Below are 21,361 nucleotides of genomic sequence, written 5' to 3' on the forward strand. Positions count from 1 at the left end.
TATATTTTTATTGTTATTTATCTGTTTGAAACTTATGCACAATGCTTGCTGGAGAACAATTCCCATGATACAAGTCGTTGAACAACCCAAATGCCAATCCGAACTGTAACTACACACTTCCTGTATTTGTCTCGTGATAGATGTGTTTGCCTATAGGCGCATATTTGCTATATTAATCACACAGACAGTTGGGTATCGTTCGAACGGCTTTTACTTCCTCTCTCAGTTCAATCTTTGCACTTCCTCGATTATTTTTCTTTTTTCGGAGGTCGTCGTCATTTGTGAAGGTTTTCTTTTTTTGTTTACACTCTCTTCTTGTCGTGTACATATGTATACATCGGTACGTTGTGCAACATTTGTCGAGACCCTAGTTGTGCGCAGTTCCGCAGCATCCGCTCCAGCCGTGCACCAGCTGCTCATCGACACTCCCTTTATCTATCTAAGATTCTCAAATTTAAATTATTTATGATGATATTATGCCATGTACCACTGGGACAGATTATTCACATGTACATGCCGTTTTATAAATCCCACATGATCGATTTGATTGTAAATATTGAGCAACTGTTTCGTATAGTCAATGTCATGTTAATACTACGCGTGTGCTGGTTACAATGCTGGTTATTGTCGTTCTTGAACGTTTTCCATGGGATGATGATTCATCGATGTGCTATCGGGTGTCCCGCGGTCTAGGGGAGATGTCACACAATCGACAACGCTCGCTGTGATGCTTTTGTTTGATTTGATGTCAAGATACACGCTAAAATAAATATGAAGAAGCAGTTTTGTCATTAGCATCGAGCACATGCCGTTAGTGTTTATCGTGTGACGTCACGCCATCTGCTGTAATTGGTTCAAGTGTTCGGGCCAATCAAATTCCTATAAGAACAAATTGCTACACTATTTGCAATAAAAAAAGACACTGTGTACGCGCACTATTTGGTTAAGAGACGTTCAAACAAAAAGGCAGTGCAGTGGAAAATGGTTAAAACTGGTTAAAATTACGCATTATCTCCGCCCGTCACAATGCTAATATGCTCGAATATGCGCCTTGTCTTTTTTTTCTTGAATATATTTTCTCTTGGGTATTTATTTGTCAATGAACGTGGAGATATTTACTTGGAGCGCGTAGACAGATTTTGAAAATGCTACACGTGACTCTTGTGTATTATCTGCTATTAGCTATTACATGCCTGTTATGTAACGTAAATGGTGGAAAATTACTCGGTGGAAAGTATCGCGTGGAAAATGTTCGAAATATAATCCGTTGGCAAACGCGCTTGTCTTTCACGTGTCAATCCACCGGTTGATGACTCACCAGGTATATACGGTGTGTTGTAACTGTGTTTGGTTAAGATTGCTTGTTTTATTTGTATGCCTACGAAATTTATCAAAAATTTATTGCTTAAAAAAAACTCAAAATTTGTAACTATCGAACATATTTGAATATATACACATATGTACAAATAACTAGTAAGAATTGTATTTTATTAATATTTTTTCATATATATGTACATGAAATGTACCTAAGTAGTTTATCATGTTGAAGAATTGTGATATCGTTATTACTATCGCGGTTTGTATGTTAATCGTTGTGTAAAGGAAGTATTGGTTTTTTGGTATGAAAGGGAAAAATTATTTATAAACGTGTTAAATTGTCCTTCTTGTGTATTAATGGTATATTTTATTTGTTTCAGAAAATGCAAGGAAATCTGGTACCCGTGTTCTCGTACATTGCCAGGCGGGAGTCTCTAGGAGTGCGACGATAGCCATAGCCTACCTGATGAGATACCAGCGTCTGTCGATGGTGGATGCGTACAAAATAGTCAAGTCGGCTCGTCCCATCATATCCCCCAATCTGAACTTCATGGGACAGCTGGTAGAGCTGGAGCAGACTTTGCGCGATGGCGGAGCTGGTCCTTCCTGAGGCTATGCGATCAGTGGCCGGGGCTATTCGGCCCGCAGCATCTCCAGGCGTATGCCAGACAGGCTCCACGATGCCATCTCTCCGACGCACAGATCAAGAGACGCGACGGTCAGAAGCACCTGTCTAGTGGGACGTGTTAGGTGCCAAAAAATGCAGAGTATCCCTTGACGAGGACATTCTCTAGGTTTTAGCAGTGTTCGGTCATCCGTCGGATGGTGTCCGACCTCTCAAACTGAGAATCGTACGAAGATTATGAAAGCATGAACATCCAAAGACTTGATAAGTCAGTATGTAAAAACATGTATTATCAATTATTTTTTAGTTTTCACTTTCGAATGTTTATCATTAGATAATGCTAAGATTAAACGGAATGAAAACTCGAAAAACGAATATGTGTTTAGTAGGAGGAATTTTATTTATTTGTTATTATATAGAATTTGAACTGATTGTATATAGGCTTAGTTTGATATGAACGATATTTAGCATCAATAGGAATTTACGGGTTTCGATATATACATGTAAGTATGAGTATATGTACATAATACGTACACACATGTATTCACTTATTAACAGTTTCACTACATTGTTATTTTTTTTTTATTGTACATTGTAAATATTATATTGTATTTCTCTCCTGTCATATCAGTATTCAATGAAACAATATGCATAATGTTATGATATATTATTATAAATCACCAGTACGTAATTGTGTTATAAGACAATAAGCACAAAATTATTATTTAGTAACAGTACAAACACAAACGAAAAAAAATTGGATCTCATGCTTACAATCAAATCCATGAATATTCAAGATCAAATAGTTCAACGGAACAAGCTGTAATTGTTTCGTCGCTGAAGTTTTTACTTTGAGTTATAAGATTTTTGGATTCTTTAATGTTTTATATTTTCTGACTCATGAGTGCCCAGTGTGTGTAATATGTAATGTAATAAATAGGACTTGTACCACCAGTACTTGCCCGATGAATGATAGATGTAATTTTGTGTTTTTGCTTTTTTCGTGTTTTGGGAGCAATACCGAATATTTAGAGGGCCAAAGTTTGCCGTATTCATACTGATCACTAGCATTATACTATTTAAAATTTCATTGTATATTTGTAGTCATTTAAGTTATCCTTACTGTGCCGTGCGTCTGAATAGACGACAGGCAGAAAAATCTAGTCTATTGGGATACAAGGCTGTGTTAATATTTCTTGTAAACTATATTATTATACTATTAACTTTATTATGAATAAGTAAGACAACAAACATATTTGTTTACTATGCCTCTAATATGACGCTTGTCAAATTGTACAGTGTCTAAATATTATGTAATTTATACTTATCTAAAAAAAATACACTTTATCAGGCCATATCGTGCACACTGCCTTCAGATATTTGTATATCATTTTATACACCGAACTCTTTTGTAATTTTAGATATGTGCTACATATAGCGTATTTTGACATTTATGTAAACAAAATTAAATATTGCTTTTTTGTGATTTTTTTGTAAAGGTTGCGTGTCGAGTCAATAGTACATTTTTGTTAACGACAATGATGTCTTTGCTCACAGCGTTCATATTTGTGTAAGTTGCCGGAGATTGCCTTGCCATCGAAATTGTATCAATTGATGGCATTACTGAAATGTTAATAAATTAGAGAGAAAAAACACCAAAAATTAATTAGATTGTATCTGGGAGTAAAATTTCTAATCATTATATAGTAATCTTTTAAAAATTTTGGTATTTATAATCATGTAAATTTATATATTTTTTGTAGATAGTGGACATATTGTTTTGATTTAGTTTGTAGGGGGTGGTTTTATAATTTGGCTGCTAAGTAAAATATGTTATAAATCTACAACCACTGTTTTTAGAATGTTCATAGTGTTGCAGCCAGGATTTTATTGTTTTTTTTTATATACGATATACCATTTTATTGTGATGAGATGGATTTGAAAATCACACTATTCACATGTGCCTCTTTATTTGTATTTAAGAAAAAATTAAAAAAAGTATTTACATGAAGCTATTTGTTTTATTTACATTTTCAATAGATGTACATAGTCAATCTTAAAATTGATTTACAACATAAATGCATTATATTTACAAGAAAAGCGAGAAAGATATGTTATTTATTGAATCAACAGATTTTCTTAGATCAAAATTGATTTAAATATGTAAAACAACATAATTACTACACTTTACTAATAAGAAAAAAAATCAAGGATTGCAAAGAATTCTTTCGATCTACAGTTGATGAAAAAATAAGCAATATGGCAAAGTATGAAAAAGATCGGATAAGAGACAAATTGTCCTCTGAATTGTAATCGTAAGTGAAACGTAAAGGAGGTTTGTAAACATTATGTTAATTCGTTGTCACGAATATGTATTACAGATGGACTTAAATATATAAGATATAAAGAGATACTATAAAAAAATTGATTTATCAATCAATACTATCGCGTTTAAAAATAAAATAACAATCTTAAAAGATTTGATAGGTTTGTTTTGTTTGAAAAATAAAATATCGCTCTTTTGTGTAGTGAAATCATCACCTTGATTCCTATCAGGAAGGTTGAGTTGAATGCACATGAGCGAATAGTCTAAGGCTCTAACGATGTTTAAAATAGATTTGATATACTTATGTATGTATGCGATATTAGGGGAGCGTGTCTCCCCCTTCAAGTTTATCCGTTAAGGAAATGTATGAGTGTTCAGCCACTGTGACAGAGATTAGGTAGAATGGACACGTGTTAAAAGACTTCACGTCTGATTCACTTATCACCCTTTGGCCAAACAACCCTTATAAATTGTTTTCCCCGATCCCCGTGCACACAACCATCATTTGTGATAGCTCGGGGTGACAACCACTGACTCATAATATTGGAACTCTTTTAAGCCAAATAAATTCCTCTCTAGATATCAGCCCCAACAAATCCATATTTGTATATTTAATATAAATACATATTCTGAACCCCAATGGATCATGCATTATAAACCATTATCAGATATTTATGTAGATACTGATTGTTTTTTTTTTGTATAAATAAAATATAAAAATCTTATCATTCCCATCATGTATCTACATTTCATGTACAACTGATCCTTTGATAGAATTCATTGTACACATATATACATATTTTACAAATAACACATCTTAGATGTATTGTGTATTTATTTTTGGACACACAAAAGTCATACAAAAAGTATCTTATTGTGTAAACAAAGGGAGATCTTTTTAAAGGGGCCAATGAGTTGGCGATATTATCATTCTAATAAGATGACAGACTCATCTTTATTGCGTTATAGCTATTCGATCTATACAGTCATTTGGGGTAGCGTCGATATATTGAATTCTCTACCCCTATTTGAAAAAAAATATTGCCCTCGACTCATTGATGATAACGGATCCTGTTTACCAAAATATTGTTAATTGACAGATAGGCCTTTATTGATTTACGGTTGAATTGTAATCATCACAAATCATTTGATAGCCCTCAGGTGATGACCTTATATGGAGATGGGTTACTCATATGTAAATTTGATTATTTTAAATAGCTTTTTACAAATTGTTACTCATAAATACAAAGTATAAAATGATTAGATTATCTTAGTTAAATTGCGATTAAAGTCAAAGATAAGCACAGGACAATAAATTGAGTTTTAACTTACTGCAATGTATATGATATAATATGAAATTTAATTGTGGCAATAAACCATATCGTTTTGTTCGAATAGGTTAGGCTAGATAACAAACATATTTAATACACAATATCTACACATATGACAGTTTATTACATGAAAGCATCGTGAATCTTTTTTGTACAATATAAAAAATCACGGTCTCCCTCACGGGCCCGAAAGTGAAACGCCCGAAAACGCAAATATCGGAAGGCAAAGATCGAAAATCGAAAGATCAAAAAAAAAAGGGTGCATGGATAAACCTTTTTTATCTTTCGACTTAAGATCTTTCGATTTTCGTTCTTTGCCTACCGATATTTGCGTTTTCGGGCGTTTCACTTTCGGTCCCGTGAGGTAGACCCAAAAAATCAAACTCATAAAATTTTATAATAATTAACAACATATCTATCTATATATATATATATATATATATATATATATATATATATATATATATATATATATATATATATATATATATATATATATATATATATATATATATATATATATATATATGTATATAAAACTCAAGCGATGTATGTATCCAATGGGCTCCTATACGACTCCATGAATCTTCACTGAATTTGGCACGAGTATTCTATGAAATCCAGAGAATCTATACATGTAATCAGCTGTTTATAAAAAATGATCTGACGCTATCTTAAGATAAAAAAGATTACCAGTACAAAAAGTTATTTATTAAAAATAAAAATAAAACAATTGAATAATTTAAAATATACATATGTATAACATGTAATCATTCCACAATCACTTCTCTTCTATCGTCTGTCTTCACAGAGTCCCGAGCAACGCCGGGTAAAAGCCGCTAGTAAGTACATAAATACATTGTTACCGTAATAAAGAGTCTCTGAGATTCAATTTGACTCTAAAGAGCATTCAAAAAGGTAAGTGACAGTGGCGGTAAGTGTTATAAGATTTAAATTGACCGAATCAATGAAAATGATGAAAAAAATTGTAATGTTTTTATCCATTTTCAATTTGTTGAAATAATTGAGTAAACAAACAAAAAATGTCAAATTGATACAACTTCGGTATCGAATACAATTTTCTATTATTGGTCTTATCTTGTGGGCGTAATGTGTGTGGGTGATAAGGGGAGATTGAGCGTTGATAACTGCCTGGTGAGTCATAAACAACGTCCGGAACAGATGCATTCAAGTTTGAGGGCGCGATAGCTATCCAAAACAGAACACTAATTTTTTCGTAGTATTATTGGATGATTTAGATGTGTAGGCGTATCTATTGTGAGAAAAATAATGAATAAGTACGAAAAACTCGTGAGAATATTGATGCATCATACAGAGACCATTTCCCGTATGGTATCTAATTTATTTTGACTTCTAATAACATACGTGAAAATTGAATGGAAACCATGATAATCATAATTAATATCAAGAAACAGATATAAGAAAAGGTTAGATGTTGTGCGAGAAACAATAACAACTAATATAAACCTTGTAAAAAGCAGATTCATCCTTAGCCAAGATATTCAACGCTTTAACTCAGTGACAAAATGAAATGACGGTATATTGTTATTATTATTACATGCCTCCTTTACGTTTCACTTACGATTACAATTCAGGAAAAAGTTTGCCTTTTATCCGATCGTTTTTATACTTTGCCATATTGCTCATTTTGGTCATCAATATAAGTAAATGGATCCTCCGCCATTACGATGGTGCAAAAATATCGTGTAAGACGCGTTTGGAATCTGCCCGGCGAGATAGTCGTTGACGTTTATCCACCGTTTGTTTATTAGTTTTAAACATAGATGGCGGTAGTAAAAAAAATTTATTGGTATTTTTATTCAAAATAATAATTTTATATACAAATTATAGAAGAGGTATGTTTTTAAAAAACTTTTTTTTTATATAACTTTTTCTTCAAACTGAGGTTTTCTTTTCAAACCGGCTTTAAAAAAACAGTAATGTACATATGTGTTTGATTAATCAGAGTTTCAAATCATACTCACCACACGAAAGCTTGATATTTCACAACTAGGATCGATTATCTGTAGGACATCGTGTAAATGGGATATTATGACGTCAAGATTTTTGAATAAATCGAAATTATATTTTATCCACTTTTTGAACAAAATATTTAAGAGAATACCAGTGTATGGAAATTAATTATATTTACCTCTAAATATTTGATAAAATAGCAGGTTTCGCGGGATTACGTATGGACGTAGAAAACTAAGAGTGTGTTATTTATAAAAGTAGCACTCTGAAGGACCGATTTATGTCCCTTTCATCCCCTGACAACCTTAAAAGCTTCTTGTGGAATAAAAGAAAGTTGTGTTTGAGATTTGGAGTTTTCCATAGTTGTCAAACTGTCAAAGGCAGCACGACAAACATTTCAGATCGCCCTTCCTCCCCCTGTTTTTTGAAACGGGACCGTTTCAACATAAGTTTTTATTAGTCATAGCATTCACCCTTGCAGATTTGAGTGGGTTTCAAACCACAGAAGGGTATGACTAAACACAGGAAGAGCTGGAGTGGTGCATCTTATCGCCGGAAGGGGTGTCGCTGGGTTCAGCAAACTGAGATAGCCATTTTTGTTATGATTCATACTATGTATGTACATATACGAAAAGTTAGATATTGCACAATAAATTTGAGTATTATTGATAGTAAATCTAAGTGTAGTTCATACATGTTAGCTCTGATAAAGAATAACATAGTTAAACATTTCCAAATTATTATTTTCATTTTTTAATGTTCTATATATGAAATGATATGTAGATGGGATACGTTTCAATGTATTGATGCTATTTTATTAATTATTAATCTGGTTATGCTTGAGATGAACAGATTTGACATGCGAGACTCGGATAGGGTGGTTCAGCCCTCGCGAGTTTGTTTGAGGGGATATGTTTGCAATTTTTTCACAGCGTTAAAGAGCAAACACTGTGAGGCAAATGTATTGAATAATGACGATGATTCATCTAAAATCGCGATGACGTAACCCTACAGCTTCCACGAGGGTGCAGATACCCTACCGGGGGATTAATACCCCGATTATGATGTGCACGGGTGGGTCATTTACACCCACAGCTTTCGTTTTAGAGCTTTGCAGCATAGTGCGAAAGTGAAAACTCATGTTTTGTACTGATTTATATATATAGCGAAAGTACCTAATTATATTTACCTACAATAACCGTCTGTTTCTATATATTTAAAGACCTAATCATCTTTAAACCAAAAAAGAAAAAAAGAACAAATTAATCTGTTTAGTCATTATTTATTATATTATATACTAGTGGTTTTACCCGGCTTGGCTCGGTATTTATAATATAAACTGTTTAAACATAAGGCTAATCTAATAGTAAACATTCATTTGTTTTTTTATAAAATTTATTCGAATCGAAAAAAAAATTAACGACAGCCAATCAGAAAACAAACTGAAAAAAATAATCCTGAACCGAAACTCAAGAAGGAATCGGGATTTATGTAGAACCTGAAATGAAAAAGGAATCTGGATCCAGAAATTAAAAAGGAATCGAGATCCGGAACTGAAAAAGGAATTGAAATCTGAACAGAAAAAGGAATCGAAATCGTCGCCATAGAAAATTAGATTTTTTCGATAACATCACGGATTCTATAACCCAAACCTTACAAAGTATCTTTCGAAATTACATATATATTAGATGTAATCGATTTGATTCAGGAATTAAAAATAATAACAATTTTTGAAATATAAACATTCACATGCCTATACAAATACCTGAATATTCTTAATAGTTTGGATTTGATGAGTAATGGTCAATGGAGTATGAAAATGGGGTCCACACTGAACTGACTATTCAATTTTTAACATACCTTGGTATATTTAATATACTAAGGCTGAATTCAAATTACAGAAAAATGTAATTATATTCTAGCGCTAATTTTCAAGAAGTACGTATTTTTTATTAAATACTAGTTGTTTTACCCGGCTTTGCTCAGTATTTGTAATATAAACAACGTAAACATGGCGAATCTAATGATAAATATTCATTTGTTTTTTTATTAAATGTATTTGAATCGAAAAAAAATTGACTCGTCGTCATAGAATTTTTGAATTGTTTGATTTTGATTTTTAAATGCTTTTTATTATTACGAAATTATGTTCACAATACATCTTATATCTATTTTAATAGCTACTGATCTACTGATCATTTTCTATTTTACAATTTAATTTAATTTGGTTAGTAATCACAGTATTATATTATTCTAATGTTAATCTAAAGCATAATAGGAAAAAGAGCTCAAAAACCTATTTACAATCCTTAATTTTGACTTGTTTACGAAATTCCCAATATATACATACTTACATACAAAGTCCCTTTTGAAATTATATATTGGATCTAACATTCAACTATTTAATCTCCATGTACATATGTAGATAAATAGACCCAACGATTTATTACTCATGCTTACTAACAGTGGGATATTAGTCATCAGTTAGTCGACAGGGAGGAGGGGGTGGCGCTTGGGAGTCTCTTTTTTATATTGAGTGCATCGTGTGAGGGGGTGGTTGCCATTGTCTGTTTGGATGACATCACTAATTGAAATGAGACGCAGCTGCAAGGGCGGCTACAGAATACACAGACAAAGTCCATCTCTCGAAAAAGCTCAATATAACGCAGATACACTATATTTCAATTAGCTTATTAGAAATCTACAAATAATAAATACTTTCTTATGTGTGTTTTCGATGGATTTAGTTTGCATGGGATTTTAGGCGAAACCGTTTATATCTGTGGATTTTCCGGTGAATTTTCATTATGGGATGTGACGTCATTTAACAATGGCCACGTGTCGTGGCTGCAGGAAGGTCTCCCCTTCAATCGTGAGAATTTGAACGACCCCAAAAGAGCACCCCCCCTTGAGTGTGCATCTTCCTCAATTTAAATGTACCTATATATATATTTTATATATATAAGTATATACACATAATTTTAATATTAATAAATTATGATTTAAGTACATTTCCCGTTAATATATACATATTGTTCTTCGTTGCCTTATGTGTTCAATTTGCTTAATCCTGTACATATCTACTCGTCCTTCAGCTCAGTGCACTTTTATTTTCTCTAGAAACTAGCCAAATTGCCTGAAGTTGCCCAAACTTGTGAAAGTTGAAGAAATGGGGCGGCCCATAATCTTAGAACGTGTCACTGAATTATATGTATATAAAGTTTGTTGTTGTTTTAAAGCTTGAATTGATGAACTACATATCAGACGGTTTTATGGTAAGAACAAACGCAAAAGTGCGGCACGGAGGGCGGTCGTGGTTTCCGACTGTGATGGGCGTATTTTCGTGTCATGTTAATTCGTACGATCTTATTATTTCGATAAGTTTCTCCTACATTTAAAATATGGGAATCAACGTTATTGATCACTGTCAAACCTATGTATGTCAATAGAAGGATGAAATATTACAGAAAACACTCAGGGGTGAGGTTTCTGAAGAGACGCAATGGTACAGATTTGACCTAGCAGCGTTTTGTTCATGTGCAAAATTATCTAAAAAAAAACACGAGCCATGTACCACTGTATTTTGCTTACACAATGAGTCACACCATTCTTGCTACTGGCATTTTAAGCATGACTTCTATAGCAGTCATCCGCGGGAAAAGGGTTGATACTCTCATATTATCTTCATTTTTAAAAATTAAATTCAATATACTTCACCAGATTTTTAATATAAATAAGAAGGGTTTTACTTCTACGTTCAACATTAATATCAACTGCGAATGATGTGTCATTCAATAAATAGGCCGGTCGTCACAAAAGGGGTAATTTATTGGGATGAATCCCCCACAATGCAATGGATGACTAATCGCAGACTTACCAATACTAATTTTCCGAATAAGTTTGTGTGTGTATTTTTTTTTTAAATTAAACTTTCGACTAATATATGTATGTATGTATGTATGTATGTAGGGAGATAATGGCTGATCGATATAGTTGCATTTTGGTCCTTAGAGCGAGGACCACTACGCAGAATCCGCAGATGCGAGTTTGCGCATAAGATTTCTCGTTTGGTAAACGTCAAAACGGGACATCTCATCTCAACGATGGATCATTACAAATTCGACGGTAAGTACACCCAGATAGATTAGAGTGCTTTAGAAAATGAATTATGTATAGCTTTATTATAAATTTTTTAGGATACGATGACATGGGGGACGGTCACGATGTCACAGAATCGGTGGACGAGCTAAAAGCAAAGCTTCAATCGATGAAAAAGTTGATGGGAGAGAGAAAAGCAGCTGGAGCTGATACATCTGAACTCTTCAGGGGAAGACCTACTTCTCTGAGAGGTGCTGGACTTATCAACGGCAATTTTCTGAGTTTTGTGTTTGGATCGGCCCTATGTGTTATAGTAAGCGTTTCAATCTATGCGTTTTACAATCTGTATCATGCCGTGCTCAAAAGATTCCCATCCAGGCATACAGAATTGTAAACCACATATTTTAATTTAAAATATTATTTAATTTAAAAGAAGTACAAGGTGTTTGGGTGGAAATGGAATATGTTGAATCGCATCGAATGTTATGATGTATTTCTGCTTGTATGGCGATAGATGGAAAAGTCATTTGGACACACACAAACCATAGTAGTGTTGATTTGTGACATTTCATGGCGATTTCTACATTTTATATCATCTTACTGTTTGATCATTATACTATTTTACATTTAGATACTAAAATCTTTCGTACGCTTCTTGTGAAGTCATTTTTAATAGAAAAATATATATATCCAAACACATCTAAGGAGATACGATAAATACATTTCAAATGCTGGCACGTGAGAAGCGAGTAGATACAAGATGCTAGAATGTAGTAATATTGACTTATAAACGTGTATTTTGCGGCTTAAACCAAGGTGACCATATTTCACAGAACTCAAAACGGGATCCTCAGCAAAAAAAAATTGTCCCCCCCTCCATTTATATGTAAAATAAAATTGTTGCATGTCCAAAAATTTCATAATTTATCAAATAAACTGTTTTTTTTCTGTACGTGTAAAATTAATAAATAAAATAACTACAAATTTTCAAAAATATATTCTCGGTTTCTTTTAATAAAATTATGTATGTGCAACTGAAAATTTTGATTTCAATTTTCGTTTCTTCTTTTGCTAATTAATATAATTTTTACTAAAACGTACATTTCTTTAACCACTTAAACCGATTCTTTTATTTTATTATATGTGTTTAATGTCTACCTTTAACACTACCTCTTGAATATATAACAAACTAACGAAAAATATTGACTTTTTTAAATTTCATTAGTATCACAGGATATTTTTAGATGTCGCTGTAAAGAAACCAAAATTAATTTTGAACCATAGCCTTAGATACGAAGGAGCGCGCACCGGTGCGCTTATATATATAAAAAAAAATATAATATAATATTGTATTTTAGTTATTTAAAAACTTCGTCAGACAACAAAATCGATTCTGAACTAAGAAGAGGTTAGTAAAAATAATTTTGATGAAAAAAATAACACGAAGCGATTTTTTTTAATAAACTTGTAAAATGAATCATGTAACAAAATATTTAAATGTCACCATAAAATGAATAGATATATTGTATGTAAATGTATATTTATGTAACAATAATTGTTTTTGAGAAACACGTTGATTTGGAAATACAAGGAAAAATATGGAAATATAAACCAGATCGAAAAAAAAATCTTCTGTGCATGATTGGACGTAAAAATGGGACTGTCCCGGCCAAAACGGGACGTATGGTCACCCTAGGTTTAACCCACCTTTTTACTTGCATCGTGTATAGGTGCCTTCAGTCCAAATTGAAAATTGAATAAATTGAAAACATGTTATTCATATAATTGGTATGCAAGAGACAATAATACGGCAGAATTGATTTTTTGAATTATATTTAAAAAAGGATTTTTTTAAATTGTGGGTGATTTTTACTAAAATGAAAATGTTTTTTTTAATCGACATGTGAAATGGAAATCAAAGGTTGTTTTTTTCAATTATTACTATTTAAAACTATGTATGTATTATGTTCTTTATATATTGTCAAAATAAATATTTAAAAAAATTCAGTGTACAAGTAATTCAATACAACATTTATTTTAAACTAATTTAATAAAATTAATTGGTTGATTTTTCTCTACAGACATTTTTGATCGTGCGTGTAAACAAAATCTTTTCACATTATTTATTTGTACGGGTGGTATTAATGATGCAAATTTTATTTCTAATTTTCGCATTCACTGCTGTTTTTTTTGCTATCATCGGAGCATTTGCCGTCGTCTGCAATATAAAAAAAAAGTATTTAATTTCAATTATACATATGTGTATTTTAAGTGATTGAAAAAGCACATGAAATTAATTTACCTGGAATTTCAACGGCTGTAGGGTAGCAAGTTTCGCTGCGTCCATCGCGATTGCATACGCAAATTTCATGCTTTCTGGTTTTGGTTACCATTCCTGGAAAACACTTCCTCCTTTTTGGCTTTTCTGATGGTTGTTCTGCTGGCTTCTCTGTTGGCTTTTCTATTGGGGCTTCTGTAAAATGTAAAAATATTAATAATACAAATATAATCAATCATCAGTTACCGAAAATGTCTATTTGTTAAATGTCGATCGATTTATGCATATATTGATGTACCAAAAAAAAAATATTTGAACAGATGTTTTAGTCAAAAAAACAAGTAATGAAAACAAACAGCGACAGTAAATATTCAAAGGAAAATTGATGTTTTTTCATATGTTTTTATAATGAAAATTGATGTTTTTATAATTTCAAAGACGTAGATATGTATGTAAGTAGTTTTTAATTTGAGTAATTGCTGAATACGAATTAAACGGAAAACTCAAATTGAACTATTGTACATAAATTGTCAACTTATGTATATATCATCACGTAAACATTGATTGAATGAGAAACCAATGAATAAACACGCTTAATCTTCATCTAGAGAAAGAGGTGGTTTATATTTATATTATATAAGGAAAGGCCACATATTTCATAGTTGTTTCTACATATACATACATATGTATATAAGGCATTTTATGATATATTTTACCTGTTGCTGGTGTGACCTCGCTCATGCTAGTAGTATATTGTGGACAATTGTAGATGGAAACACATTGTCCAGCAGAGTTCCTGACGGTGCCAGAGGCGCAGAAGCATCCATCTTTGATATTGATGTATTCAGGGTATAAATTGTCGCAGGAGGCTTCTGGGTAGAAGTCGGTCATGTATACTTCTCCAGCTCCACATGTGGGTGCAGCTGAAAATATAAGGGTTTATATCATTTGTTTATTCAATGAAAAGTTGGCCAATCTGATCATGCTTCTTTATATTTAAAAATTAGCTTTTTTGAGTATCATGAGGGATTACAACTCGGTATATGTATAGCAATGGTCAAACAGACTGTATACTAATGCCATTCATTTTCATCATTTGATATGTTAAGGACAGTGCCGGTTTTAGGGGGGGGCTGGGTCGGGTGGCACCCGAGGGCGTCAAATAAGTTAGGGCGCCGCACGATGCATCAAAGGCGCTTTAAAATTTAAAATTAGAGCGCCAAAAGCCATACAAAATTTTAGATTAGAGCGCTAAAGGCGAAATTTTTTTCTCAGAGTATTTAGAAAAAATTATCCGAGGGGGCCATTGGGTATAAGGTCGGCAATGGTTAAGGAATTGATATGGATCAGGAACAATTTATATTTTGGATCGTTTTCCCCCATTTTATGTGAAGTTTTATCAAATATTATACTATATTTTATAATATAATATAATATTTTATAAATTTTCTTTATCGTGTTGATATAACCTTCTAGAAACATTCTTTTGTTATTGTCAAAAAAAAAAAACATTCAAATCGCAGAATTCATTTATTTAATTTGATTATAAAAAAATGAAAAATGAAAAAATGAAATGAACTGACTGCGATTTAATATTACTTAAACATAAATATAAATATGTATATAGTTATTTAACTGATGAAATGTTGAAATAATATAAAGGTGCTGAAATGTATTGAAATTAAACTGAAGACAATGTTTCGATGGAATTTTTAAATATGAAAACGCTTACATTTTATCACAAAAATGAACTCAATAGTCAAACAATTGTATAGCACTGGTATAAAAATTCTCAGTTTGATGGAACGTGTTTATGTTTACAAAGATATTAGTAATTACTCACGATTTCTTCCTTACTGATATCTAGAAGAAATAGCGGAAATAAAATATTGTAATATAGTAAATGCGAATATAATTATTTTGTTCAAAAAAATTTGTCAAGCTGGAAGCGAAAATTTTGAATATTAAATTTCGATCGGCTGTTTTAAACTAATGATAAATCGAAATGTAAATATTTTCTCATCTCAGTTTGATTAAGTTATTTTGAAGTAGAGATGCGTCAATGTCACCTCTTGGTCCACAATTGAAGGTAGTGCATACAGTCGATTTTCCATCTGCAGCGCATGTACACAAGTTGCAATCCACTTTAAATGTCTCACCAGGAGTGCAGGTAAATTCGAAGACTAAGATTTCTTAAAATATACATATTTCTAAAGAGATACAAATGGAAATAAAAAGAAGAAATCTTCACATCTTGTGACATCACTTTTCTAAGACTTTCGATATCATATATTTATTTGAACAATTATAGCCACTTTTTTCAAACCTTGGTTGCTTGGTATAGGTACATTTCAAGAAAATTTCACACCCTTCATACACAATGAAAATAATTATTAGATATCTGGTAGTATGCATGATTATCAATATGATTTATTATACTACAAAATATCCTTAAGCCTAGTGAACGAATATTTTTCACACGAAATAGGCATGAAAATGTTAATAAATATATGAATTACCTGGTGCTTCAGTTGGTGCAAATTGTGGACAAGTCTTCACATCGATACACTTTCCTTCAGCGTTTCTGACGAAATTATCTGGGCAGTAACAACCTTCCTTTACGATCACGTTTTCTGGGAAGATATTGTCGCAGGTTGGTTCAGGGGACAAACCATTCGTCCAAACCTCTCCTGCTGGGCAAGTAGGTGGAGCAGCTGTTGTAGGTGATTCTATAAAATAAGTATTTATATGTATACTAATACTTAAAATTTAAATACTGAAAAAATAGTTAATTAGTTTTATATCGCTACCAATATCTGAGCCAGTACTGCATATTGCTTCTCCGTTTTCATTACATACACAAATATTGTAGCCTAGTTTAAAGGTGGTACCTGGAATGCACTTGAAAGTCGGCAGGCAGGATCGTAGAGCTAGAAATCGCAACTATGTTAATCGGTATCGGTTAAAAATAACAAATCCATATAAATGAAATCAGTGGCGGCTCGTCCTAATGGGCTGCCGGGCTGCAGCCCCTCCTATAAAATTCTAAAATATATTAATAATACATTTAATATTTTATTTATTAATGATATTTTTTTTATTAGTTGGATGGACGAACTATTGGGGCCTTCGACAGAGTAAATATTACTTACAATATCACCCATATCCAAAAGGGTAATATTGTAAGTAATGTTGACCGTTTCGAAGACCCCACTAACTTATATGGTGACAGATGAATTAAAATGTTGTTGTACTGGCTGTAAAGTTTTACAGCGCCGCCCTGAACGCCACGCAGCCCGGAGTTGCGAAACGAGAAAGAGAAAGAGCTATTTGCAACTGCAGATAGCTCTTTCTCTTTCACTCACTCTGGCGTTTTGGGCTGGATAGTCGGCAGCCTTCGCCTGTTAAACGACATTCATCTGTCAGTTTGTGTAAGATTTCGCGCGCTTGATCTTACATTTGATTAGTTGAATCGCACGATCACAGCTTTATTCGTTTTCGTTACTCTTAATTGGTTGTGTACGATCCCTCATCAAAACTTCGGTGAGTCGTTTTCATTTTGATAACAGCAAACTTTTTTGAAATCTGTTTAACTTTTTCTCGTAATTTTTATTTAAATATATTAAGATTTTTTTTCTTTTAAAAATGGAAGAAAAAAGAATTCAGTAAAATATTTACAAAATTTGCACTTTTCGCGACTAGAACTTACCGAAAAAGTCGCTATAAAAGCATTAGGCTGCCTCACGCCCAATTTAATTATTTCACAGCCTGCAACTAGTAGATCTTTTAGTTACTCGCGAAAATTTAATCCAGACATTTATAAAACAGGAGTTATTGACTTAAAACATTTAAACGATAAAATTAAATAACACGAGGGAAGTGTCGAACACTTAAAAAATGTGTGTAATATCACGATTTTTGGATCGGCTAATATAAAAATCCATTTAAGCGAAGCTTGTCGGCGGGAAATAGATAAGCATAACGAAAACGTCAAAAAAAATCGGGATGTTTTATTTAAAATTATTGATTAAATTTTGCGGTAAATTTGAAATGCCAATGAGGGGACACGATGAAACAGATAATTCAAAAAATACAGGAGTTTTTCGGGGGCATCTAGAATATTCACAAAATTTCGACGATTCTTTAAAAAAACATTTTCAAACTTCTTCGGTTTTTAAAGGGACATCAAAAACTATTCAAAATGAACTTTTAGATTTTATTTTGAACGTGTGTAGGGAACAAATAAGTGCTGAAATAAAAAAAGCAACTTATCTAGCTGTTATGGCAGATGAAACAACCGATGTATCGATACATTGTCAACAGGTTAATGTTTTTCGTTACGAATTAGGGGGTAAAGTTTTTGAAAGGTTTTGGGGTTTTTTTTAATCCGGAAAATAAGAGCGCATGCATTACTGAACAATTAAAACTAGTTTTAAACGATGACAATGAAAAACTTATTGCTCAAACTTACGACGGTGCCGCTGTAATGAGCGGAGAGAGGGGAGGTGTACAGAAAATTTTGAAACCAACTTATAAAAATGCACACTTCGTTCACTGTTATGCTCATCAACTTAATTTAGTTGTTGAGAAAGCCGGGTCGCGAAACCAGCAAGCGCGAATTTTTTTAGCAATCTTACTGGAGTAGCAGCGTATTTTTCGTAATCTTCATCGCGTTTGGACGCTCCCCGTTAATGGTATTTTTCAATAGTACTTAAATCCACATGTAAGTGGTCGTACGCCAAAACTGTTATGTTATGACATGATAGAACAATTATGGTCGTACTGTTATGACATGATAGAACAATTATGGTGACATGTTTTAGACATCTTTTCAGTGCAGCCCCGCCACTAAAAATTATCACGAGCCGCCACTGAATGAAATCCATCCTTCGCGCTTTTCAACATTTATTCCGAGTTAATTAAAAAATAATAAATTTTAAGTACAATAATCGCCGGTTGCTGGTACTTCAGTAGCTGGTGCTTCAGTAGCTGGTGCTTCAGTAGCTGGTGCTTCAGTAGCTGGTGCTTCGGTAGCTGGTGCTTCGGTAGCTGGTGCTTCAGTAGCTGGTGCTACAGTAGTTGGTGCTTCGGTAGCTGGTGCGTCTGTTGTTGGTTTTGGGTATGGTTCAAACATTATAATTGGCCCTGTGGTGATTGGCTCTGGGGCTGCTGTTGTTGGTTCTGAAACTATTGCTGGTGTTGCAAATTGTGGACAATCTTTAACTTGAATACATTGTCCAGCAGCGTTTCTGACATAGTCTTTTGGACAGAAGCAACCTTCCTTCAAGTTTCCATATTCAGGGAATAACAAATCACAGCATGGTTCTGGGTACAAATCAACTTTATAAACTTCATTGGCTGGACAGCTATAAGCTACAAAACCAAATGAATATAAAAAATATTAAATGCAATAATTAAATACTTTATTCATTCGTAAAATGTAATAATAATAAAAAAAAACAACGCATACTTGTGATCGCAGGTGCTACTGTGGATTGAACTGGTGCAACTTCTGGACCTGTTAAAATATTTAAATGTAATTAGCATTGAAAATATTGGAAAATTTACACCTATTTTGTAAACTGAGCTACCAATTGGGATGGGGATTGCGTATTGTGGACACATGTATACTTTGATACAATTTCCAGTCGCATCCCTTACTGAATCTTTTGGACAAAAGCATCCTGATCGGATACCAACTGCATCTGGGTATAATTCTCCACATGAAGCTTCAGGGATAGAATCAGTTCTGAATTCTTCTCCATCTGCACATCTGGTCAATTCTGCTGGACTTGGAGGATACACATACGGCTGCATTGGTCTTCCATAGACGTCACATTCTTGTGCTTCAACATCTTTAAACAGACCAAATAAATAAATATAATCCAAAATAATATTGCAAGTAATACAAATATGTAAAATCGAATCCGTAAAAAAAAAATCGTTATTTATATAGTATTGTATACGCTTCAAGCTCACAAGCATTGAAAAATAAGAAGATAGATATCCATAGAATTTTGGCCGCCATGTTGAACGATTCAGAAGCGAATGCGTCGCAGGAACCAAAGAACATACTTTATTAAACACATATGTATATTATTTTCAAAAGATATTTGGCACCTGCGGTTTTGACATATTTGCTTAAGGTTTTAAATTTGAGCCAAATATCATTACGCTACTTTTTTATAAATTTATCGTTTGATGTTTGATGTGCAAACTATAAACGTTAAACTTTAGGTTGTTGATAGCAACTTTGCTAAATGTAAGACAAACATCAATTAAAGAGAGATTGGATAAAACAAAATAAAGTATTAAATGTTCTTAAAAATTCTGAATCTAGAACTAGAAATTTGGTTTTTTCAAACACTGAGTGCCTGTGCTGTTAATAATGTGTAAACATAAATTCGCATATGAGTATAGTTATATTTCGCACTTCTGGAAGCAAGATGTAAATTATCATCATCATCATCTACAACTATTCACCATCCACTGCTAGTTGAAGGCCTCTCCAACACGTTTCTGTTTTGCGCAACTCTCATCTCACCTAGCACATTTTCCTAATTTCGTCTACCCATCTTCCCTGCGGTCTTCCTTTTACATTCTATTGGGTACCATTCTAGTACTTTTTTTCCGCCTTTTGTCCATTTTTCTAGTCACGTGGCCCACCCATTGTCATTTCAATCTCTTCACACTATCCACTATATCCATTATTCTTGTCTTACTTTTCACCCACGCATCCCGCTTCCTGTCTTTCCTCTTTATACCAAGCATACGCAGTGGCGCAACTACTGACGTGGGGGTATGCGGTGCATGCGAGCCCTTGGGACTGGAAGGGACTTAAGGAGGGTCACCAAATATTAACTAAAAATAAAGTTACAGTTAAAAAATACAGGAAAATCAATGCACACAAACTAAAAACAGTCAAAAGTATGTTTAAAAAAAATTCTGACTTGGCGAACATTAATACGAAGAAGGTAAAAATATGTCTTTGAAAAATGTGACTTTACATATAGGCATATAGACTGTCATTATGTGATTTTACATAAGGAAATTTAAGATTTGCAAGTTTATTTATTTCATTGAAAACGTTCCATACCGTTCTTTGAGTGCATTTGACTTTATGTTAAAAAATCATTGATCCAATTAAAATTTTCCTGGATTTGAGCTGTTGACAATGTGGTTTAAAAACCTTAGTATTTTTCTTTTAAAAATAAAATTATGGAATATGTACTCAATATTCAATAATATATAATTTCGAAATAGACTTTGTATGTGTGTAAGGTTTAATTTTTTGTTACGAGCATCGAAAACAAATCAAAGTTATTATGAAGACGACATCTAAATCGACGAATATTATTTTTTTTCTATTCAAATAAATTTAATAAAAAAAT

The 21,361-nt window shown here is 32.8% G+C and overlaps 3 protein-coding genes across 7 annotated transcripts in view; 2 read left to right on the forward strand and 1 right to left on the reverse strand.

Moving 5' to 3' along the window:
• Nucleotides 1-3,951, forward strand: part of puc (dual specificity phosphatase puckered) — a 65,798-nt gene extending 61,847 nt beyond the window's left edge. For all 3 annotated transcript variants that reach the window (XM_077434912.1, XM_077434914.1, XM_077434913.1), the window contains exon 5: nt 1,698-3,951. In XM_077434912.1, coding sequence (XP_077291038.1) covers nt 1,698-1,927 — 230 coding nt within the window. In that variant the 3' untranslated portion in view covers nt 1,928-3,951. The remainder of the gene's footprint in view (nt 1-1,697) is intronic.
• A 7,746-nt stretch (nt 3,952-11,697) lies between these two features.
• On the forward strand, nt 11,698-12,086 carry LOC143914082 (uncharacterized). The gene is made up of 2 exons (XM_077434173.1): nt 11,698-11,719; nt 11,791-12,086. Exons 1-2 carry the CDS (start codon nt 11,698-11,700, stop codon nt 12,084-12,086), a joined length of 318 nt encoding a protein of 105 aa, XP_077290299.1.
• Nucleotides 12,087-12,674: 588 nt separating this feature from the next.
• On the reverse strand, nt 12,675-20,307 carry LOC143914893 (uncharacterized). Of its 3 annotated transcripts, none has more exons than XM_077435288.1 (9): nt 19,950-20,307; nt 19,562-19,825; nt 19,441-19,488; nt 18,915-19,343; nt 16,781-16,900; nt 16,490-16,699; nt 14,687-14,893; nt 13,995-14,165; nt 12,675-13,910 (listed from the first exon to the last, which is right to left on the reverse strand). In XM_077435288.1, the coding sequence occupies exons 1-9, from the start codon at nt 20,041-20,043 to the stop codon at nt 13,855-13,857; spliced, it is 1,599 nt and encodes a 532-aa protein (XP_077291414.1). In that variant the 5' UTR covers nt 20,044-20,307; the 3' UTR covers nt 12,675-13,854. The 3 variants fall into 3 exon arrangements, with proteins under 3 accessions (XP_077291414.1, XP_077291413.1, XP_077291415.1); XM_077435287.1 differs by having other exon boundaries at nt 12,681-13,910; nt 13,995-14,153; nt 19,950-20,092; XM_077435289.1 differs by lacking the exons at nt 12,675-13,910; nt 13,995-14,165; nt 14,687-14,893 and adding exons at nt 15,483-15,833; nt 16,040-16,162 and having other exon boundaries at nt 19,950-20,100.
• Nucleotides 20,308-21,361: the final 1,054 nt, after the last annotated feature.

This window comes from Arctopsyche grandis, chromosome 7, assembly GCF_051622035.1.
Source record: "Arctopsyche grandis isolate Sample6627 chromosome 7, ASM5162203v2, whole genome shotgun sequence".
Classification (NCBI taxonomy): Eukaryota; Metazoa; Arthropoda; class Insecta; order Trichoptera; family Hydropsychidae; genus Arctopsyche; species Arctopsyche grandis.